This window comes from Drosophila suzukii, chromosome 2L (assembly GCF_043229965.1).
Source record: "Drosophila suzukii chromosome 2L, CBGP_Dsuzu_IsoJpt1.0, whole genome shotgun sequence".
In the NCBI taxonomy this organism is placed as follows: domain Eukaryota; kingdom Metazoa; phylum Arthropoda; class Insecta; order Diptera; family Drosophilidae; genus Drosophila; species Drosophila suzukii.
In genome coordinates, this window is record NC_092080.1 from 22928221 (window position 1) to 22953703 (window position 25483).

The window sequence follows — 25483 nt, forward strand, 5'->3', positions numbered from 1 at the left end:
AGTTGTATCTATCTAAAAACTTTAAGCTGTTGATAAATACGCATTGAAAATTCTGAAATTATTTATATACATTTTTTCAGGTATTTTAAATGTACATAACTGATTATATTTGTAAATATAAAAACTTACAAATTATTAAAAAAAACTTTGAAAATGTGATTGGTTTAAACTTTTTATCACCATTTGAACAGAAATGGGTTAATACAACATCATACCCAATGATCATACCCATTTAGAAAATTCTTGGCGTCGAATCTATAAATATATACTTTCTACCTATATTGATTTTACCACTTTATAATATGGTGCTTATCCCGAAGTATCCCATAAAACGCAGTTAGTTAACTTAGAAAAACCGCGTATCCGCTCCGCGACACGAGTAGGAAAACCGCTGAGTCAACCCGGCGCTGATCCGAAAGAGAGGGCACTACGTCCGAAGAGAGAGGCAGGGAGAGAGGGAAGCGCCAGAGCGGGAGAGAGCTACTCATATGTACCGAAAACTGTCAACTGACGATGACTCCCCAGCAAACATAAATAAACAAACAGCCAAAGGCAACGAGCGTGGCTAATTGGCTTTCATGTGAGCGAGCCACAAGTGTCCGCAACAGCTGTTTAGAGAGAGAGCCAGGGAGGTGGATAGAGAGAGACGGAGAGAGAGCCGGCAAGAGCGGCGTTGCCAGCGGCAAAAGTATCTGAATCTCAAAGTGCAGCGCAATTGATCGCGGGGCAAAGTGAAGTGCCCGCGGGCTTTTCAGTCGATCGGTGATCGTCGATCGGGAACCATTATTCGTTATTCGCCAGTCAATAGTCGCGCTCAGCTATCCGAAAGATACGTGCCGTAGTTTGTCATTTATTTGCGGCACGATCTCCCTATCTTCGTATCTTGGCCGCACTTTGTGGTTGGTCAACTGTAAATGAAATTCTTTAAATTAAATCTACGCCAGCCGCAAGACTTAATTGAAAAACGAAACGCTCGTCCAGTGTATCTCGAAGATATTGATAAACTATTGGCACAGCCAATTGATTGAATCGATCCCCGTATGACTCGATATATAGTACGTTTATACGTGTGGATTGTACTTAATCATCGTTGATTTGGTAATTGAGAAAACGATTTCAAAATTGACAACTGTGCGGTGCGCTAACAAATTGTTAATTTACTCAAAACGAGCAACTATAAAGTGCTATAAAGAATCTTAAATAACTAAACATGTGGAAAGAATTTCATAGAATTTTTTTATTTTTTTAAAGTAATGAAATCTTTTTTTCTATATTATAGTAGAATGCTTTTAACGCTACAATTTTAATTAAACACTGCTTCTAAATGGCTAGCCTATAGATGTCTTAAAAAGATATTCAGTAGTTATTAAAATTATGAAACATTTCATGACAAAATTAAAAAAAGGGAAATCAAAACGTTCCATTTAGGTATATAGACAGAAACTTTCACTTAACGCAGCATTTTTAGAGGCTGTTAAAAAACCAAATTTAAATCCAAAATAAACACAAGTTTCTAAAAAATGTATTATAAGCATTGAAAGAATGTTTGCAAATGTCTTCAAAATGTCACATTCCTTTTGTATTTCTTTGGTCCAATTAGAGAATTTCCATTTACCCATAATTCAAAGTTTAGCCACATTAAGTTAATAGCCTTGCTAAATCTACCGAAAATATCGGGCAGCATACCTCGGACATATTTCAATTTCGATTTCTTGGGGGTGCCCGAAATAAATGCCATTAAAACATTAATTTCCTATGCCAGAACGGCAAAAGCGGTCGCAGCTCATTCGATTGGATTTGTCATCCCGTTTGGCAATTGCCAAAAAGTAAACACGGCAGAAATGACAACAGAAAAACGATGAAATCGAAAACGAAAACAATATGCAAGGCACTTCCCAAACGAATAATTAAGTGCAAAAGGAGCAAAAAACCAGCTAAATAATTTATAATCTCGGCTGCAGTTTGAGTCATTCTGCGCCGGCTTCTCCCAGATTCTCTTCATAGTTTCTCGGCTTCTCTCTGGCGAACCGGCTGCGGTCTTAACCAGTTTTAATTTCATTTCATTTCCATTATTATTATTTTTGCGCAAAGAAATTAGCCTTTTCTCGTGCTTCTGTTTATATAAGCCAAGTCAGCTGTTTGGTGTTTTGTTTGCAGTTTGTTTTGCTTAGGCCATCTCGTATCTGTATCTCTACAAGGGGGCCATAGATTCTAGGCGCAGATTGCGTGCCGTTTGCGATCGAGTGGTATGTGAAGAATGCCTGCCACTCAAATTGGAGAAATTTCGCTGGTTGCGTGTTGAAAGTGCGTTGCATTCTGTGTTGCAATTGCAGTTGCAATCGCAATTGCATTTGCAGCTGCAGTTTGTCATGTGTGGCACAAGACATTTCTTACGCTTGACGAGCGGTAATTGAAATATGTGAAGATTGCTAGATTTGTGAGCCAAAATGGCAAACCGCATGAAGAAAGATGCATGGGAAAGCCGGGAAAGATGACAAATGGCCGGGGAAATCTCTCCACATGGAGTTGGTTTATTCATACTGGGGATACTTAGGCAATGGAGCTTAAAGATTGATATAGCGCTGGTTTATTTCGGGGAATCGTTCGGAGAAGCGCTCGTTAATATGCAATTTTCATGCAAAACCTGTTAGCTATTTTAAATCATCTTGATTTTATTTTCGTACCCTAGATACTTATTAAGCCATTAAGTCATCTCTAACACCGCAAAATAAGTACTTCACAAATTAATAACACTAATTCGAAAGCTTTTAAATCACTTTCCAAGGTCGATATTAGATAATTGAGCTATAATATTCAAGACACTTTTGGATAAGGATTTTTAAACGAGTAAGTTATAAGTAAAAGTAATTACAGAAGTTTCTACTTCAATAAATGAACAGTATCTCCTGAAGTGAACCTAGACTCCAGCTCAAGATGAATTCTTTATTCCCCAGTTGTAATGTTTGCATTCATTCATTATTGCTAAGTTCCTCGTCCAAACATTTATCATATTTCTTAAGCAATCCATATTGCACAAATCTCTCTGCAGCATAAATTGCAATACCTTGGCAATTGTCATTGTTTGAGTTAGAATTATGCATATTTCCATGGACCTTTGTGGCGGCGAGCACAATGGACCGTCTAGTTCTTCTCGGACCTCCAATTAGGTGTAGACAATGATGGGAAAAAGTGCTGTCAAGAACGACATTGTGCAGTGTTCAAAGTGCTTGGAGACAACAATTAATTGAAGAAATCACGCACGCCCATGGGGCCGAAGGGGCTATAAATTCTATGGAAATAGGGTCTGGGGAGGGGCGGGGCCCCCAGAACAAAGCAGAGGCGCAAAGTGAATGACAACCAATTCCATGATGACTTCTGATGGACAAATACGGCTAACGGGCTCTATGACCCAAAAGAATGGAGGAACACTGTGACATGTTTTGCATACTAACAGATACCAGTTTTATTATGTATGCCCTGCAGTTGTTGCCGCCTTTATGGGATTCTTTCACTCCAATTGTGGACGTCAGGGCAGGGTCCTCTCGTTTTTGCCCTCCCTTCAATCAGGGAATTTTAATTATTATTTTCAATTATCGAAAATGGCTGTGCGTCTGTTCTTTTCAAGTGTTTTTGCATTGTATCTCTGCAGCACTAGCTGTATCTGTATCTGTATTCGTATCCATATCTCTGTCTGTAATTAGGGGGCGTATTGTTTTATAATTCCACCGCCCTACACCCCATATTCCAGCACTTGTTTGCGGCATATGGTTTGCCTTTGTTTTCCGTTTGATATTAATTAAATTTTGAATTTCATTCAGAGATAAGAACGAAAAGGCAGTCTGGTCTGGTAGTTCTTAAAGCTGCATTCGCCCACAAAATTACCCTTCAGGAGTCAGCTGACAAAATTGTTTAAAATTGTCTGCTGAATTATGATCTAGCTACCAAAGCTTTTAGCTCTGAGCTGTTAACTGGTAAACAAATAACTGCGGTGAATGAGACGGACTGTAGCTGACTGCTGAAATGCGAAACGAAAGTAAACATAATGGGCAAGACGGCACCCGAAAGTTGGGGCCTCTCTCAGGTAGAAGTTCCGATTCAGGAATATGAGTAATTATGGAAATATATAAGCAATATGTCTGAAACGTGTAACAGATGCAATGGCGGATTTCACAGGAAAATAGAAAACTCAGAAAACCTAAACGAAAATGATATTTCTGATAGATTTATCTGTATGTACATATGTGTCAAAAATGTACCACCAAAGTATTTACCTTGAAAATTGGGATCGGTATTATAAGTAAAACAAGTAAAGTAAAAAGTTAAACAATAAAATAAAAATGTTGTTGCCTGAAACAAATATACATTTATTAAATGATATTGCTTTTTTATGATACCAGTTATATATATTAAATACATTTTAGATATCTTTCCAACAGGAGTATTTGACATTTTCTTATTGAGAAACTTATCTGCCAGTTTTTTTCGAGCATGCATTCCCAAGTTCTGCCGATTGCCTCAAATTGCACTTTAAAACTCATTTAATCTATAGAATTTACGCGTTTTCCCAAGCACATTTCCCCCAGCACGCTTTTCTTATTGCCATTTTGACACAAGCCCGAAAGGCAATGGCATTAATGATAATATTTTTTGTATTCGAACTGTTTGCCGCTGTTGCTGTTGCTTTTGCTTTGACGTCGCCATGCGGCTCATCGTGAACTGAGTACACAATGGCTAAAGTACATACCAGATACAACTACAACTACAAAAATCAAGTAAAATAAACCGCAGAACGAAGCGCAAAAACGGCAGCGAAAAAATAAGCGTCGCCAGCAGTTTGTCACTCAATCGCCCAGACATCAGTCGCGTTTTCGGATCGACTGCGAAAAAAACCCTGCGCCGAAAAATAAATAGCAGAAGCAAATCGCTGAAATTCTCGACGAGTATCTAACAGATACTCTCAAGTCGGAGACGTGTCGCCGTAATCGGAGAGAAAAAGAGCGATTTGTGGCCAAACGGAAATTACAATTGCCGCGCACGCGCGTGTCAAAGTTGAAGTTCAAGACGTGCGATCAATTCCAGGTATCTTTCGGATCGAGATACTCTACGATTTACAATTTGCAGTCTGTCAGTGAAAAATCGTTAGGAATACGCAAATTAAGCGCAGTTTTGAGTGTGTAAATAAGACTTTGAAATGCACATAGCATTTGCATAATTAGTGGACGATAAGAACTTTGCTTGGCTCAGTCGAAAGTACAGTGAGCACTGCTTAGGGGTTATGACATTTATGAAATGGGTTAAGGTGAAACTTTGGCTAAGTCCAGAAACAGATTATAATATCATGCTGTTTCAGACTTTGCAACTTATTAAAATCTAATTTTATTAAGTGTTTCCATTATTAAAGCCCATGTAGCCATCAACCACTATCAGTATATATCGTGAACTTGTTGCCTAACTCTATTTACCTGTGAAAAGCAAGCTCAGTAATCGAAAATAATTGAATTCACACTGAATACAGAACAACTGATGGGCTTTTGCACAAAATTGGGTGGAGAGATGGGTGGTGGTGGGGGTAAGACCGAGTAAGCTGGCAAATTTAACAGACAAAAAAGCGATTTCCGATCCAATTGGCGTTCCGGTCGAGTGACTCGAGTGTGTGAGCTTGGAGCTGGGTGTGTCTGGCCATAAATAGCCTCGGATGAAGGCTGTCGATGAGCTCTGCCCCTTGAGCACCCTTCGTCACCTTGCCGCGCCACGCTCTCACCTACAAGGTCAACCTTTAGACCCAAACTCATCATCCATCTAGCCGATTAAAATATATTAACTCCATAACAAACAGAAAGCCGAAAAACGCTTACAAAACCTCGAATACAAAATTCCACTAATTGCAATCCGATTTTCCTTCACGTAATACATTTTGAAACGAAAATGAATCATTGGACTCGGAAAAACTGTCCCTCAGAAAATAATCACTGAAAGCGAAGTCAACAAACGGAAATTGTCACTTGTCAAATTTTCTTTCGGCTTTCATTTTTGAGGAGCCTTACACGAGGCGAACGCCACAGAAAAGAAAACCTGAGTGCAGGCTGTATTAAATACAAAATGTCAACGGCTCGTCAAGACCTCAAGAAGCCAAATAGGTTTTTCGGGAATCTTGAAAATATTTTAAAATTTACACATGCAAAATTGGAAACGCAGAGTTTAAGCAAGAGCGAAATGTCAATTTCAATATTACTAAAATTTGTATGAAACTGTACTATGTATATAGAGCTACTTTAAAAAATGATTATTAGATAATAATTACATTTTCTTGGCGATTTCAATTGGTTACTGTACATACTCCAATTTAGAAAAGTAGACTGCACTCAATTATTCTATTTGATTGATTTGACTTAAATTCTCTCAATGATTATTGTGAGTTACAAGTTCTAAAATATTAAAAGCCTTTTATAGAAATTACATAATTTGTGCTGAAATAAATGCTTCCGCCTTGAATGAGTCTTACTCCGAACCTCAAACTCAATTTTGATATTCCTCGAAGCCGAAACCTCCACATTAGATTTGATCATGCTTCGAATGGCCCGCTTATAATGGAAAAGCGTAACTTTCCGCTCTGAATATTTTCATTTAGCTGCAATAATAACAACAACCACAAAGGAAAAATCAGCCAACAACAAGCCACATGAGGTGCTGTGGCAGAAGCAAAGTTCAGAGTGTAAATGCGAAGTTTATGTGATAATTGCGAGCGAGTTTGTTGCCAAGTAAATTGCACCTCGAAGCGCATGGGACAGCCAGATAATAACACAAAGTATACGCAAAAGTGGGTTAGAAAATTTTAAAATTCAAAAACTCCAAGCCGACTAATCAGCTCACTTGGAATAAAATTACTCCACAATTTAAAATCGTCTGGTGTGCAGCGAAGCGTTAACAAAATGATTACGAAAATGTCACAGAGGAACACGTGTACATATAGTAATAGCCATTCGGGCCACGAATCAATTGGTTTCGCATATGTCGCAACCATCAACAGAAAACTGTTCCACTTCGAGCCACCTGCAAAATGGAAACTCTCGTCAATATTTGCACTTTCTTCTGAGTTACATTCCAAGAAGAGAGAAGAGGCCGAGCGGCGGGGAAACTTGTCTATTTACGCATATTTATGTCTATATGCTGGCCATGTACAAACAAGAAGCCATCAGCTTCGACATCAGCCGCAGCATCATCTTCTTTAGGCAGTCTGTCAATAGACAGAAACGTCAATTTCAGTTGGGTCAGAAGAAATTGAAAATAGACAGTCGAGGCAGGTGGCGAGGGGAAATGTGGGGCGGGGAAAACTACAAATTAGAAAATAGGAGCACTCCCAGGAATTATTCACATTTCACAGAACTGTAAAGCCGCAAAATCAAATCAAACCAATGTTCAACAAAATGGAATTCGAATTGAACCAATTTCAACACTTTTTTAACGCATGTGTTTAAACAATTTTTATTCTGTTAGCAATTTTTGTATTTAATCTTGTATTGTAAAAGCAATAAACGTAACTAGTTTGAAAGGAAAATAATAATAATTTCCTTTTAGTTCGAGTTTTGTAAGATAATCTAGGACAACCGAAGCATTTGCTTTTATGCACTTAAGCTATAAAATTGTTTGAAAGCCAAGTTATTGAATAAATAATAAAACATGGTACCAGAGGTGAAATGTTACTAAGTTTCTAAAAATTTTGTTTTTCCCAACCTGACATTTGAATGTTAATTGTTGAGCAGAATAACTAAATTCAACCAATATTTGATCTATTTGATACCTTCTGGGCGAACTTCCCAAGGAAAGAAACCGAAACTTCAGTGTCAAACAAATGTCGTTGTCGTATCTGGATAAATAAGCTTGAAATTTCACAATCATATTGTTCGTATATGTTTAGGTGTCGACCAGTTGTCGGTTTGTTTAGTTTTTCAGCTTGAAACTCCCCACATGAGTCTCCAGTTACCTATTTACCCTGAGTTCCCTTCTCATTTATTGTATCAACACAGACATCCGTCTCTTTAAACTCTGCTCGGGCTGATTAGAGCTTCACACAGGTGCTATATATACAGATAGGTAGAAAGCCCAGCAGATGGGAGTGGCTTAGAGCTAAGTTGCGACAATTGTGCATATTTTGACACAGAGAGAAATACCCGAGAAACGTGCATACGCAAGGCAAATACTAGTTTTACGTTTTTAAGAGCTTTCCACAGTTTAATTACATTTTAAAAAGTTGATTTTATGGAACAAAGTAAATATTAAAATATGCCATAATGCTTTTACACAAAATGATACCACTCAGAGAGCCATATGAACGGCCATAAAAATTGTTTAAGCGAAAGCTGGATGGATTAAAATTTTTTGTTTATTTACTTTGGATTTTTCAATGATTTTAATATCGATGGTGAGGCTCCTTAACGGACATTAAATGCAAAATCAAACAACTGCGCTGTGTGATCGCCATAATAATCGTAACAATAAAAACAAATATGGTCCATCTGTATGGCCAACCCGTACGGGCGGGTCATGTCCGTCCCATTAGCGCTCGGTGCGTTGATGGGGGATGTGCAACAAATTGAAAGTAAATAACACAGAACGACAATAAAAAATACTGCGTTATTGCGAAAGCAAACTGCACTCGCCGGACAATATGGCAAATTAATTAGTTATACAAAAATGGTAGACCATAAAACGTTGTGCTAAAAAAGAGTGAAACGCGAGTGTGTGTGTTGCAAATAAAATTCAAATTATGCACAAGTGAATAATTGTGGCATTTTAATGGCAGCCCTTGCTAATACAGCTACAAATAAAATATTGCTTTTCGTTTTTAATTTAGCCCAGGAGGCCCATAAAAAAGCAAAGCAAAGTTTTAGCTAGACAAAAATATTTGAACCCTTCGACCATTTTTTTCGTGTGTGTGGTGGCGCCATCTAGCGGCCAATAAATAACATGAAAAACCCAAATATCATGGAATGCAGCAATTCCTTAAACAACAATGGCGGCAATATCAACGGAAACGGAAGTGGAAATGGAAATGGCGGAGCTAGCGAGCAGCGCCCCCTATCGGCCAAACTCCATGCAGCATCTCCACCGCCCGTTGGCAGCAACAACAACAACAACATGATCGTCCGCTACAACAGCAAACTGAGCTCGGGCAGCTCCTCCGCGGACTCATCGCCGCCACATCATCAGCAGCATTCTCCACCCCCGCTGCACCACCCCAGCCACCCAAGCCACCCACTCCACCCATCGGCCATGTCCACAAACATGGCCACAAATGGCCATCAGTTGTATCCGGCGATAACGGCAACGTATTGGCTACCGCCACCGAATCCGGCGCCATATTTAGTTCCAGGTAATTAGTGTTACTTGCACGGACCCCCGTTCTGCTAAGCCCGCGTACAGTGGGGTCTCCATAAGGTGGATCCTTTAAAAATCGTACACTTATTTAGGGCACACATTAACTTAATTGCTTTATCAGAAATGGTGCCCATTAGGCAAACATTACGCTTGAGCAGTTTAAATTTGCAATTTGAACAATTATTTAAGATGTAATTATTTTGTATCCAAATTTGATGGATTAGATATTAGAAAACAATAGGAAGCGCATTTAAAAATTTAATTATTTTCCAGAAAATACTATTGATGCCTAATATTGACAAATATTATTCCTAAGAAATCAGGAATAAAAGTTATACTATCCTAAAATAGTCTTTTGGGTTCATAGGAATTAGAATTCTCACATGTCTGATGGTATTACCCAACATATACAACTGCAATTTGTCTGTTTATATAATTAAAAACAAGCGATTTTTAATAAGAGGAACAGAATAGATATTTGTCGATGATATTTTTGTCGTATGTACCTGACAGCTTATTTAACAAGTCAATTGATTAAAATAAATAATTTATGAGACTGGCAAAGGTTATATTATGGACAACTCCATTAATATTTGTCACTTTTTGTAAGCAAATAATAAGTTGCGAATCTCCCCTCAACACGTCTATCTTAGTGACCGTTTACTGTGGCTTCTATTGTCTAAAACTCATTGCATTTCTACTCTTTGGCAGCGGAAGCGCGTCGCCTGCAAAAACGTTGCAAATTATATTTTCGTGTTTATTGTGAAGCTCGCGAGGATTACAAAGCCAAGCGGGTGGGCGGACTGCCCGCCAGGGGGCGCCAGCAGAGCAATATTCCGGAGAAAACAGGGGCGGCGGGAAAGGGGCGAGTGTTTCATGTTTCGATGCAAGTTTCGTGTTTTTTTCCTGCTCTTTTGTTGGATTGTCGTGTATTTTATTTCCTTTTCGCGCCAAGTGGCTAAACGTTAAACCAATGTGTGTGTGGTGGGGGAGGGGGTTTTGGGGATATGTGTATGTGGAGCTTGCATTTCGCTCCCTTTGTGTGCGTGCCTGTGTGTGAATGTGTTTGTGTAATTTCATTTGCAAACGCCACTTGCTGGGCGGCTAATTAAATTTTAGCTTTGTCAAGGGACTTTTGAACTCCCTTACAAGAGCGGATAAAAAAAAGGCTGGGAGGGGAGGGAAAATCCTGGGTGGATGCTACCATTGAATTCTCGGTTTGCCAGTGTTTTTTTCGGGCTTGGTTCGTGCAGAAAAATAAATAATATAAAGTGATAACATTAACTACACTTTTTATATCGAGCTCAAAAGAGTTTTTTAATGTTTAAACGAACATATAAAAACAACTCGTTAAAATTATATATATAATTATATATATTTTGTTTGAAAATATTAAATGTTTTCTGAATTATATAGGCAAGAAAGAAAAGGGTTTTAAAAAAACCTTAAGTTTGTTAGTTTGGAAAAAAGCAATTAGTAGTTACAATAAACAAAAAATAAAAATTCTAAAAATAATTGAGAGACGACTTTCTCAGATTAGTCTTTCCACGTGCTTTTTCACTCTTCTGTTTTCATATCTCACATCTCGAGCGGTTCAAGTTCGTCTATATATTGCATAACTCGACAACAATTTCGTGACTAGTTAATTAACACAACATTGCTAAAAATGTAATCAACTAGCAACTGAAGCTTTAATCATTTTGAAGTGGTCTAGGGCCTATGTTTTTAGCTTCTGCCACAGCGTTGTATATAATTTAGAATATTTTGCAAGGTCTGACAAGGAAAGTGACTTGGCTGTCTGATTTTGCGCTGCTCCTCTTCCTCTTGCCACTGGTTTCCTGTCTGGTGTCTGAGATGTGACAGTTTCTTGGGTTGCCTCGGGTCACACGACTTTTGGGCTCTTTGGGGTTCTCGGCTCTGTCGCTGGCATGCAAAAGCTACGTGACATGTGGATAGTTGCTGTTGCAGTTGTTGTTACCACAGCGAAACGTGTTACATTTATGTTAACGCATTTGCACACGTTAAAATAGAGGGAGAAGGCGAGAGAGTGTAGGGAGAAAATACATTTATAATGCCTTGCCACAAATTCTGAAACCAACAACCTTATGTAACACTCACACACATCCATCCAGCTGTTTCACTTCACTTTTGACTGACAGCCATTTTGACGTACACCCCCTTTTTCTGGGTACCGCCCCCAAAGTCACTTGATCTCGCCATAAAATTATTATTTTCCGTTCGACGCTGGCCTGCATCGAAATGCTTTCCAAATACATGCACTTTATTTATTTATAGTTTTTTTCCAACGTTTGTTCTTTATTTTTCCTTCGTGTCTGCTTATTTATCAACGCTTTGACTTTGACTGCTTTTGGCCACAGTCAAAGTCGGACGCAAAGTCGAAGTCAACAATTCATTTCGCATGTATCGCATAAATATGCAAGTCATGCGCCGAGTTAGACGGCAGACAATTGATGGGTTAACATTGGCATCGTGGGGTTTTTCTGGAGTTTGGAGTTACTAGGACGAAGAAGCAGAATTTCTGTCGGCAATTCCCCAAACGCTGAGGTAAAGTCTGGTTTCTTCTAGCTTCCAAAAGCTGTCAGAGAGATTAATGCAAATATGGGATATATGATGAGAACGAGGAAAGGGAATACAGAATATGAGCAGTTATTGTGGTTGAATATTCAGGGATTATCCGTATGCCTTTGGCATATAAATGGTACTGAAATGGGTCAGGTGAAATAGCATTATCTAAAGTAAATAAGATGGTCATGGGAAATGGGAACGTATGTTATAATAATAATTTACTAAAACAAATGAGAGCTAGCAATTGATCTCAAATATGTTAATTTTTGTACTTTTGAAACTAAAACAAGGAAGAACGCTATAGTCGAGTACCTCGACTATCAGATACCCGTTACTCAAAGGGAAATGGAGATATGCAAGCAGCAAAGCGAAATTAAAATGCGCCACCTAACGACGGTAGACAGATTTAAGCGTTATGGGCGTTAGAGTGGGCGTGGCATCAATCGATAGGTATCGACGAGACCAATACATTTCAGTTAACATTTTTTATCTAGCATGAAAATTGTGGGCGTCACAGGTTTTCGCGGTTTGTGGGCGTTTAAGTGGGCGTGGCAAACTTTTTTTTAGGTCAATCGATAGGTATTGGTGAGAACAATACATTTCAGTTAAAATTTTCTATCTAGCATCAAAACTGTAGGAGTTTCAGTTTTGGGCGGTTTGTGGGCGTTAGAGTGGGCGTGGCAGTCTACTGAAACAAACTTGCGCTGCGTAAGAAGCTCAGGAATCTGTACGCCAAATCTGAATAGCCTAACTCTCATAGTTTCCGAGATCTCAGCGTTCATCCGGACAGACAGACGGACAGACGGACAGAGGGACAGACGGACAGACGGACAGACGGACAGACGGACAGACGGACAGACGGTCAGACGGACAGACGGACAGACGGACAGACGGACATGGCTAGATCGACTCGGCTAGTGATCCTGATCAAGAATATATATACTTTATGGGGTCGGAAACGCTTCCTTCTGCCTGTTACATACTTTCCGACGAATCTAGTATACCCTTTTACTCTACGAGTAACGGGTATAATTATTGTTTTTAATAATAGCCGATGTGCTATGTGTGTATATTCTCGTTTAAAAGAAGACTTTAAGAATATTTTATTAGCTAAACATATTCATATGTTATCATGTTTATTTACGTTTAATATTTTGAAGAGCCGTGTTGGTTTGGTTATTGAAATAATAGCATCATAAGGAGCTAATAATATTTTCTCTTTGAACATTTTCGCCCTCTAACTACCTTCTTCTTCGAACAACTCAATTGGTATGCAGCTAATTTCCGGCGAACTCTTAGCCATTTGACAACTGGGCCGGCGAGGCCCAGTTCCGCCCCTTAAGCCCTTGGTAACCCCAGCTCCATTCGGGGAAATCAAACGTCGAGTGCCGGGAGACAAGTGACCAAAAAGTTGAACAACGAGCGAGTTCAACGAACACCGCAGAATGAGCAGCAGCCACAGTTTTGCATAGACAATACACGAGAGCAACAAATGCTGAATGCGTTACAGTTCAATAGCGATAGACAGGGGTGGGGCGGAGGGGGTTTCTAAGGGGTCTAAGGGGTTCGAGGGGTTCAATGGGTCGCTTGATCGACTGAATGTCCCATAAGAACGAAATGAAATTCTGTCGCGACAAATACACAACAATGCGGAATACGTAATCAATTGATTCGGATGTGGCAGGGGGGCAACTCAAACAGATACATACGTATCTGGGCTTCGTATCTGTGAGTCGTATCTGCATATATTTACATGTGCACCGAAACAAAGCGAGCTCGAAACAATCGAGCTCCAAACTTTGGATTGCTGGGAAGTGCCGATAAGCAAACTAGCTGGCAAATTCGCACTTATTGCCTATTTATCTGAGCAGTCGGGCTTGGAAGCATCTTAATGTATATATTTACACACACATTTATGTGTATGCATCTCAAGGTAGGTTATCCTTGGCCTGCAGCTGGGAAGTCCATCCGCCTGCAGCTTACGCATATGGAGGATGAATTCCGCTTCAGGAATTTTAAGCTAATTAGGACTGGAAGCCTAGAATGCGGCAGGAATGCTTTATAAGCCTGAGTTGGGAGAAATTGGTTATATGTGCAGAGGGCGATGAAGGCGTCTTGGAGAGGATGGTGAAGATACCATTTGCATTAGTGGTCAAGGAGGGTTAGAAAAGCCTTAGCTTGAATTTTTCGTTGCATATAATAAGATCAAGATGATTGTACATCTATATAAATACTTCCAAGCTCTGTGGTATACCTCTAAAAATTGGTTTACCCAAATCATTTTATGAATTCTAACAGTATTCCAATGCAGGTAAATGCAATTTTCTATATCATTATCAGAAGAGTACACTTATAATTGACGACATTATTGCTCATAAACACTCCCCCACTCAAAATTTCCCTCTAGGTAACAACCTAAAGCCATTCCATTGCTTCACCAAAGATCCCAAGCTGATTACTATGCAAAGCACATTTTGAGGCAAGTGAAAAAAGTATATAAAACAAAAAGCAGCCCAAGGAACGCGGGACAAGTTGAGGTATTTTACGAGTGTCGGGTGGAAGATTTGAGCAAGTTGTTGGAAAGATGCTGACTGACTGACTGGCAATCAAAATTACCTTTGACGTGACATCTCTCAGCCGCAAATATGCAGAAACACCTGGAGTTGGGGAGTGGAGAGAATCTACGAGATTAAATGTGCAGCAAGGCATGAGCTATAAAATGACATAAGATACGACGTCAAAATGTATCTTATGAATGTCTGAACGCCCCTCCCGCGCAGAATCCACGAAAACAAAAACGTTTATTGTCTCCGGAGCACGTGCGTCATAGAACCAGTTTGCCAGAGACCGAAACAGACCTGCCAAATAATGAGATAGCGAAAAACGTAATTTAATGTTGAATTCGAAATTTAAATTAATCATGGGGATGCAGTCAGGGAGGCTCAAGCTGTCAGTTATTCTGATATTTTGTCTTTGACCTGACCGAATTGCAATGCCAAACGTTGCCTTTCTGCGTTTAGCCAATGTTTTAGTTCTTGATTATGTTGTCAATTAGTAAGCCGATTCAAGATGTAGTGCTTTTAGAGGGAAAATCCAACGCCAAGTGCACATTTTGCTGATTGATATTGGTCAAGTGGTTTTTCATTAAGTCATTTCCATGTGCCACTTGAGACTGCAACTTCTTTGTAGTTCCATTTCAGCAATCTCCAAGTGGTGGCTCTTGCCAAGAATTTAAGAAAAATGTTGATACATAAAAAAATAATATAGAAGCAATAGGAAAAATTAGGAAAAATATGTTTATGGACTGGGTAGAACCCCCTTTCGCCATTGCACTTTCAGCTTTGTTCTGCTCTCAACGCTTGATCATCCGCTCCCCTTTCTCCATTTGCCCCAGGCATTTCTCATCTTCAGGGCAAGTTGCCAGTGAAGCACTTGAGAACATCATCAGGGGCCAGGGAAAGTTCGGGCGGCGGGAATCGGGATGGAAAACATTAGAATAGGAATAGCCGCTGGCAGCGGTAATTGAATGAAGAGCACAAAGGCAGCCAGAAGCGGTCATCGAATGGCTACAAAAATAAGAAAACAAAACAGCTACGAAAAATATTTGTAAAAAGGTCCCAGGTCTGGATAATGAAGCTCTGAAATACCCTAATCTCTGAGGAAATTAAAAAACTAGGGCGCATCAAAAAACTAATTTAACTAAAAATACGTTTTAAAGAACGTTATGCCTTTAAGAAAATGTTATAAAAATATATGTGACCTTTTCAATTTCAGAGAAACTTTTTAAATATTGTAATCTTGATCTTTAGTATCTTAAACATTAAGAAATATTATAAATACTTATGGTTGTTTTTTAAATGGCTTTAATTAAGGTGTTTTGTCTTAGGTAACTGAATCTTTAAAAACTGAATTTTTCAGTAATTTCAAAAACGCTCTTAAAAAAGGGAATACCCTTTTAAAAGAGCAAAAAGAGCACGAAATATTGCTCGCATAACACACAAATGAACCCTTCAAGCGAATGGTAAAAATGAGCAACTCCCCCCGGCTGCCGTCCAAATCTCCTTTTGGCTGCTGGCAGTTTGCCTATTGCAACATCCCCCCTCTCCCCGCCCTGCTCCTGCCACATCATCTTCGGGGTACTTCCCCTTTTTTGCTGCTGCTGCAGCGGAAATTGTGGCGCTCGCGGGCCGGAAGTGTTGCCAACGTAATCGAAACGTGCCCGGGCTCCCAGCTCCTGTCAACGGAGTGGATCGTGGTCAGCGGGGTGGGTGGGCAGAAGGCGGGGAGTCCTCAGGGATTGGGACTCGTACCAGGCCAGGATGATTATAATTGTTTCGTTCATTTGTCGCTGCGGTTGGCACAGCGAATGGCATTAGCTTTTATGACGGTTAATTGTATTTTGCGGCCAGGAAAAGTGGTGTGGCTTAGTTGAGGGAAATACTATTGGCACTCGCTAAAGTGTTTACGATTAGGTACGGCAGTTCCCATGGGAATCTTAAAAACCTTAAATTTTGAATTTTTTTTTGCAACCTAAATTATATTTAGTTCCTTTAATTATCCAAACCGTTTTAGTTTATTTGTTAGTACTTCATTCTAATTTAAATGGCACAAAATAAGTTACTTAATATTTGACATTACCAACAGCCTCTTTCACCTTTAAAAACTCAGAAGTAGTTTTGAACTCTTATATCTTTTTCTAATTTAAATCGCATAAAATAAGTTATTAATTAGTTTCCATTGCCAAGTGCTTCCTTCACCTTAAAAACCTCTGAGATAGTTATGAACCCCCAAAACATATTAATGTAAAATAGCTAGCGATCTTCTTAGCAACTCGTCGCACATGCATTTCGGGGTCTTCCCTTCTTGCTATAAATTAATTACATGCACATAATTATTCCTTGCAAAACGTCACCGGGTGGCAAAACGTTGGCTCACGAAAGAAAAAAGCTTAGTTGAAAATTCCATTTTAATTTCCGTTTCCGCATCAACATTTTCCGCTTGTCAATTATTGCAAAATTATGCAAATATGGTGCGCAGAGCGCCAAAAGGGCGAGCGGGAAAGAAATGTCGAAAATTTGTGCGCATTAAATGCGTCGCCCACAGAGGTTTTCCCGAGTTTCCCTGCCCGTCTGGGGTCCTTCCTCTAGTCCTCTTGGAACCGCCAGGGAGCTTAATTGAATTAAAACATAAAAATTTCTGCACCGCAATAAGTTTGTCTGCCCCTTTGGGCCGGGCCATAAACTCTGCCGGCGGGGAGTATGAACAATTGGGGCGGACAGCCCCATATATGTAATTCCCATTTTAGTGCATTTTGATGGCCAGAAATGAGCATCATAATTTCAGCAGTTTACAACATTTTTTCTCGATTGGCGGGCTTTAAATTAATTATGAAGCCCGTCCAAAAGTATGCAATGTGAATTGGCGCGCCTTCCACGGCACACATGAATTTTCTGCAATAAATATTTATGCAGCTGAGACTGCGAGTTGGAAACGCCCAAACTACTTAACAACACAAACAGATACAAATATGTGAAAAGTTGGCTTCAACTCGTGCAGCACTTCAAAATTGCTGGTGGGATGTTGCTGTTGCTGCTGCTGCTGCTGTTGCACATGTGTGCATGCCATTTTCATTTATCAGCCTCGTGTGCGCTCAGCGCTTAATCTGTACAGTACACACACAGTAACAACAACAGCAGGAACTACAACTCTTGCCACTTACAGTAGGAAAAATAACAATTCTTTTAAAATCCTGCAAACAATTCGTAATACCGCATTTACATAAAAACGTTAGTTAAAATTTAAACATTTAATCAATCTGGACGGTAGATTTTGTCATTTATTTTCCATCCGCAAGTTATAGTTATATTATATTATAATATTCTTATCTAAACTTAAATATACTTGCCTATATTTTTAAAATTACGAACTAAACACATCCTCAAATTAAATAGGCTTTCTGCTATTAACCACTAAATTTCTGCCGAGTGTAGTGCGTTAAGAGTTGGTTTCCCATTGTTGTGTGCACAGTGTTGTTGGAGTGTTTATGTTATAATTGAAAACGTTAACTGTTTTTAGAGACGGCGGATCGGGAGCGGAACATCCTACTTCCCGAGTCCTTCACTTATCCCCTCCATGTTCGTGCACACGGCGGTTCTTGTCTTATGCAAAATTTTAATTGAAACCTGATAGACGAGGAGCTGAGACGAAGCCTAAGTAGCTTAAAATGTGATTAGATGCTGTCTGGGACAAGCTCTATTATAATGTGCCTTGATTAATTCAAGATTCAATTCAAGTTCTAGGATTAAACATGCTGAGGTGCAGCAAACCAAGTGTATTTCCTTTGAATAAACTATTAGAGGTAAAACCCATTAAATAGCCCAGGGATATTAAAGGTATAACATGTCCGACAGACGGAAACCATAAGCCAAATGAATAATAAAACAAATAATATTTTAGAATACCCAGCTTTAAAGTCATTTGGTGGCCATGGTGGTGGGTAAAGTCATAGCCATTAGCTAACTTGTTCACATCTGTTTTTACATATGTATTACTTTACAGCTCCTCCTTAGCCCCTGGCCAAAATGCTCTGAATAATGTTCCATTCCTCGAATTCGAATTCCACATCTCGTATTACCGAGTGTGATTTGAATGTGTGTTTCGTATAAATCTGGCTGGCGTGTTTAACATTTATCCTTTCGGCTCTGCCCCACTCCGCCTGTCCTCGTTTTAATGTTCTTCACATTAGTAGCAAATTCAGCTTCATCCATACTGCGATATATGCAAATCTCGGATGACAACCCTCGGGTGGAATTTTACCCACTTTCGGTGGGTTCGGTAAAAGTTTTATGCGCTTCATTCGTTTGCACGGATGCCGTTGTTCTGGTTAATGCGTTTGACTTTTGTTTGGGGTTTACTCTACATAAATAAGAGTGACTTTGGGGAGATCAGCTAGGAATTAAGTCATTTTTATTGTAAGAAAAAACACAAACTGGTTTCGGTTCTCCCTCATTTGACTGCTGAAATGATTAATCCAATTTAAGCCAATGGGTTTTATACTAATTGTTATTAATTTATTTGGTCTTCAGTGTTAATACAGACATTAAATTCTTTATAATCATAAAACTGTTATTTATTTAGTGCTATTACTCTCCAAGTTTGTATTAAAGAGCATCTAGATGCTTTAACCCCACAGCCTTTTTAACCACTATCTTAGCACGCTTAAGTGCGTATCATGACTACATATTCGCTTGCATACATTTGCAGTGGTATGACTCCAGAAAGTATGCCAGGGATTTTGGGATCGAGCAGCTAGCTTGTAAACATTTGCACAAGTCGCTTAATTTGTTTATGCCAAACAAACAGAACTGGGGAAATAATTAAGAGCTGTCGAAGGATTTTTCCAAGAGCGAGCAATTTAATTGCGATGCAAATTGAATGCAATCTAATGCATGGCTGACTCCACAGAAAAACTCTAATAAGATAAAAGATACCAAATTCGTGTGTGGAAGAAGTAAATTATGCACATGACAAACTTTGCCCGGGGCCGACAAATTTTTGGGGCCAAAACCCGACTTGACACAAAAGTTGATGTCTCAAGTGTGAAGTGAAATATATGAGGACCCAGTAGATATGGTGGCCCCCCTGCCCCACACATAAGTGCAGTTTCCGCTTTTGACTGTGCATATAAATCTTAAGACAGTTAACGACATCATATGGCAGAGTTGGCTTCCAAGGATGAACTTACAATGCATATGCCACAGGCGGAAGTGCCCCTCATCCTGAAAAATCCCCCAGGGGGTGCAACTTTGCTGCATAATTGTGAGGCGGAAGGCACGAAGAAGGACGGCCAAAACGAAACGAAACGAAAATGTTCGCCCAGCCAGTTGAGGAAACCAATTTGTGGTAATTGTCGTGAAATTGCAATTTCTGCAACTGTAATGGCCCACAGGAATGACAGGGAGATGCACCGAAAGTGTGGGCCAAAAGGAAAAGGGAGGCAGGCCGTGACTTCACTTAAGCGGGATTCCTGCCATTTGGCGACACTTCCAGGACCTGGTTGCTTGGCCGCCGCCGAAAAAGGTGAAAATGATAAACTGCCTAAAGCCGAATTAATGCGGAGATTGCACCGGCAGTGGCAGATCCAATGGAAATGAGCCATAACTTGGCAGAAATGAGGAGATTCCCTATTAAAATTCCACAGAAATCACCATGGTTCAAGCCATCATTTGCACTGGTGTCTAAAAGTATGCAACAAAGTATATTAGGTTCGCCATTCCGATAGATGCCTTCATAAGGACTACTTTTCACCTCTTCAGTGCTTTAAAAAACCCTATTAGTTTCTTTGGCACCCCTTGATATATATTTTTTAACAGTATAAAAAGCCAAATTTAAAACTCCCTGCCATTGCCAAGCAATTTAACGCACATCAGTTGCGAGAATAAAAGCAAATTCTTGAGGGCTTTATTTTTCGCTGCCCTGGACTTTCCCCAACACGCTTTTATCAGCGCTGAAAAAATCACGTGCGCATAAAACTTTCCAATCAGCGATGCCAAATACAAAAGAGGTCCTTAACAAGCTCTCCCTGCTCGAGAGGGGAAAAGAGGACTCAGGTGCCTGCAATAAGTTTAAACCTCCTTTTGTCATAGCCCTTCTCCTTCGTGCCACTCGTATCTTCGCTGGCAAAGTTTCAACTTAAAATGGCAAATCCATACAATAAATATATAAAATGTTACTTCTTGTGTCACACCTGAACTAACCTCAAATAAATTTTGCACATGTGCCGGACAGAGACCAAAAGTGGGCGGGGATGCATGCAGGGGCATGGCAAACAAAACCTGGCGAAGAACTACTATAACTTCGTATGTATTTAGCACACAGGAATGCCTCGCACCCTGTTTCGAAAAAACTTTTATCCCCACCCACAGATAAGACCCATTTCCCCCGTCCCCTTGGGCAGGTTGAGTGCGTTCTGAGTGCCTTGGCCGGGGGTCTCCGTGGATCACCATCCCCTCCTGGTGCCAACTCCAGGCGAAAGCAACAATTTCCAATCACTTCCCTTGCAGCGACACAATTTTCTATATTTATACTTTACGACACCCCTGCCCGAAGGGGGATTCCAAGTGGGTTGTGCAAGAACTCGCTTCGTCCTCAAATAAAATATGATTACCCAGAAACCCTCGAAACAACCTGCCATTTAAAGGTTGTCAGACAAATTGGTGACTGCTTTTTAACATTCTTTTTAATTTCGAGGAAATAAACTAAAACTAATTTGCCAATAATTAATACGAAAGGAGAGATAAATCTTTTAATTATGAACTCTTAATGCTTAGATTAGTTGGCGTATTTTATTAAACATCAATTAAATCTAATGCGACATTTTAATCAAAAGTTGTAACATATCTCTTTACTAACGCAACCGCAAAACAATATATTTGAAAAGTTAGTTCCAAATGTTTTAGAAATTATAATAGTCTGAAACATTTAACTCGGCAAACTGCAATTTCAAGCAACCTTCTTCCTGAGCTACGGTATCAAAAAGTGGTTTGAACGCATGCTTAGTTTGTTTTTAAGAGAATGCCTGAATCCCCTAGTCCCCAGTTCTTATATGTATAGTATGTGTTGTCTCTGGGAAACTTTAAGCCAAGATAGGGCAGTTGGAGGAAAGTGGAGTGTATGCTCGAAAGTGTTGCAGAATGAAAAGTTCCTCTTTCTTCGCAGTTCGCCAGTTCTTGTTGCATTGATTCGATTTGTTGCGATTGCGTTTTTAGTCTTTTGCATGTGCGCTCCCAAAAACTTCAAAGCACACCCCCTCTTCACATGGGGACCCAGATAAAGCATAACAATTGCCATGCACAAAAACTTTTCCTTACAAATGTTCTCGTTTCGATGAGGGGAGACATCTCAAATCTGCAGGAAGACCAAAGGCGAGGGCGATTTATTGGAGCAGTTTAAAGTTGCTTTGCCCCTACAGGTCCCAGCTGCTTACAAAGTTGTTCTCTGATTAATTGCAAGTCCCTCGTATCGAAGCCCCCAAAAGAAATAGCCCAAAATATCACTCATACGCCGTGTGGCTTACGATTTGGGTTAAATACCCGCTGACCGATCGTTAAATGGAGCCAACACGCACACTCATTAACAAATTTAAGCGTCAGCTAAGAGTGCATAAAAGAAAATCCATCAAACATGTGTTTTCCGGCTATAGGTTAAAACAAAGTCAGTGCTGACAGCCTCATATCAACTCATAAAATTAATTTGACTCTCATGAAATTAAATCTATGGGATATAATAATTAAGTGGCCGCACCCGCCAATGAAATATATTGGCGACGAAATTTCTTCTTAAATTTTTTTAATTCAACTCATACTTTTTCAACATTTATTTGACTTTAAAATTTGGCTTGAAAAGAGCTGTGCTTCCATTCATGTCACCTTGGCTACCCATAAGCTTTAAAGCCGTTAAGCCACACAGACATGGTATCGTTTCGCGTTTTTTAATGCTATTTTTATGGTGACCATTTCGTTTGCAACTCTCGTCAGTCAGCCAGTCAGTCCTTTAGTCAATCAGTCAGCAGCCTCAGTTGGGGCAACATTTTTACAGCCCTGAATGAAGTACCGTGCAGGCCATAATAATAGTTCCCGCTGCATTGGCAACTCATTAAGTTGGGGCCTTTAAGCCAAATGTTTGCAGTTGTACGACCTCTTGACCCGCTCCCGCCCAACCACAATGGTTATTTACGTTTATTTTACCACACTACTTCAGCCCGTATTTATTTTATGTTTATTTCTGTAAGCATTCGCTGAAAACATTCTTTCATTTTGCATTTTCCGCTGATGTATTTGCAGAGCGTAAACTTTTCGTTGGCATGCTGAACAAAAAGTACACGGAGGCCGATGTGAGGCAGCTTTTCACGGGCCACGGAACCATCGAGGAGTGCACGGTGCTCCGGGATCAGGCCGGCCAGAGCAAGGGCTGCGCCTTCGTCACATTCGCCACCAAGCAGAACGCCATTGGAGCCATCAAGGTGAGTTTGAAACTTTGTTGGGCCTTTGAAACTAAATACATTTTAAAATGCATAGTGTATGCTGCTAAAAAAGCGACTAATACTTTTGAAACCACTTAAAAAGCTGCCTATAAGTATGCTATGTATAATGAAACTGCATTGGTTATCGGTCGGAATTTCGGTTTCATCATACATTTTTGCCTACTTTTAGGCGCGTATAAAATGTTCTTAGAACTTTCCTCGTAACTGTTGCATTCAACTTATTTCTAGTCACAACTTATTAGGCCATACATATGAATATTTCAAACTATACCAAACACACAGTAAGTGAAACACATTAATAGTGTGTTTTTTTAAAATGTTAATCTCTCTATATTTTCCCAAGTCTTATATACTTTTACAAGTGGGTGCAAACAATAGTTAACACCTTGGCATTCCGATAAAGTTTTGAATTCCACCCAATCCGATTATGTCGTCAAAAAAAGATCATCGTGTGGCAAAACGATCACCTTAAAGTCAGCCATCCGCTTTAAGCGCATTATTGTCTCTTGGTCCTGTGGCGAGTGTGGGAAAAACTGTCGCAATGATTAATTGCAGCGGCGGCAAGAGTCGCGCATACAAAACACGTTTCGCCCTGGCACACACACCAAGGCAGAGTCAGCCACACATGCACGCCTACACACACACATAGACCACCTTCATTCCACAATGGCGGCGGCAACAACAAAAACCGCATGCAACTGCAAACAGGAAGCTGGAACGCAAGCAAGACGCCGCCTCTGGCAGCGGAAGAAGTCAACGGTAATCCTGGCAACCAAGTAACCCCATCCTCCGCCCGCCACGCCCACTTTTGAGCAAACACACACTCACACACACTCGCACACTAACAGAGACTAATGCAAGTTTTGTGCCGGAAACAGGCAAAATTACAAACTTCCGACAGCCAAACACAAACACATGCAAGGAGTGGGCAGAACAGAGAGGGAGAGGACGGGAGAGCGGGGCAGTCCGAGCATGCTGTCTCTCTTCTGTGTATATTGCACATAATTTGTCGCCTTTTGCAAGATGAATGTTGTTGTGGGCGGGCGGCCATTATAAAGCCATACATGCATACTGCAGCACACAGAAACACAGATACAGAACACACTCACAAACAACAAGAAAGAACGGTGTGAACAGGCTACGGAGTTCTTGAGTTAGTTTACTTTGCCCTAATTACACTTTATAGGCGGGAATACCTCTACAACACTAATTTGAGTCATTTTCCTAATAATTTCAATATACCTATTTAACTAAATCAATTTTACGACCAGGTTTTCGGTTATCAATGTTAAAGAACCAAATCTGCATAGAATAACCACTTGGTTTATATTGATTTAATATAAAATTCCCATGACCTAAGCCAGTGAAACTACAACCTATTGATTTCAACATGAAAACTGTGTACACATTTAGTTATTTTTTATATAAAGAGCTCAAGTTCCTTGAGTTAGTTTACCTTTCCATATAGGCTGAAATACCTCTCGAAAACTAAACCAAATCATTTTCCTAATAATTTCAGTATACTATTTTAAATAAATCAATATTTCGCCTAGGTTTTGGGTTATAAATCTAAAAGGAACCAAATCTCTACAGATTCTCCCCTTGGTTTATATTTATTATAAATTTATTATAACACTATATTCATTATAAAAGTTCCATGACTTTAACAAGAAAGTGTTCTACAAATTCATTTTTTTATTGAGAATTAATGTAGTTTTAGAAAATAACACTCCAGAGCTTTGTACTAAATCAAACTCAGTCCCTTAAAAAGTATAATAGGCCCCTAACACATTACCCCAAATCGAGTGCTTACTGTACCATTATCTGTGTGTGTGCCAGCGATTTTAATGCATTTGAAGTCAAATAACGGGATGCTAGGCACGCACACGCCAGCAATGAGCTGGGGCCACGAGGTCCAGGGATCCCAGAGATATTAAACTGGAAATGGTATGGGATGGGTCCAAATGATTTGGAGGCAGTGAAGCAAGGGTTGCAAAGTCATGGCAGTCTATTGACGCCTGAAAGTATGCAGCGCCATCAAATGCAATCGAAAAACGAAGCCCCAAGCCAAAGACGCTCGAGCTGAAGCTGCTGGCAAAGTGCATTTAATATTAATGTGCCATGTTTATAGCCCAGCAATTTGTTCTCGGCTTCTGCTCCCCCATTAAGTCTCTTTTTCTTTACACTAGAGCCCGAATGAGGGCAAAAAATGCGGGGAGGAGTGGCGGGTGGGTGGCCAAATGATGATAGCATTTTTCAACGCATGCAGATTTTATTTTTCGCATTCGTCTCGCTAATTTGTCAAGTGGTTGGCGCTGCGTCCAGGCCAAGTTGGGAATGTGGTCGAGTCCCCAGTGCTCACTGTTGCCCAACGGGTCATTTAACCCGTTTTTTGCCGCCCCGCGGGAAGTGAGATGTCGGGCCAAGCTGTGAAAAATGACTGAGGATTAGTAGGTGACTTGGGAATGCTCCAAGTAAAAT

General features: G+C 39.9%; 1 protein-coding gene across 8 annotated transcripts in view; it reads left to right on the forward strand.

The window, feature by feature from the left end:
* The window catches only part of bru2 (bruno 2), a 57559-nt gene that overhangs the window by 20754 nt on the left and 11322 nt on the right, over positions 1-25483 (forward strand). For 5 of the 8 annotated variants that reach the window (XR_010653429.2, XR_011605881.1, XM_036812879.3 and 2 more), the window contains one exon: positions 22803-22981. Coding sequence is in view for 6 of the 8 variants with exons in the window: in XM_036812879.3 (XP_036668774.3) it covers positions 22803-22981 (179 nt within the window). In the remaining 2 variants the exon portion in view is untranslated. Of the gene's footprint in view, positions 1-761; positions 911-4829; positions 5080-8851; positions 9371-22802; positions 22982-25483 lie in introns of those variants that run through there. The other 3 variants (XM_036812885.3, XM_036812884.3, XM_036812883.3) reach the window with 3 other exon arrangements.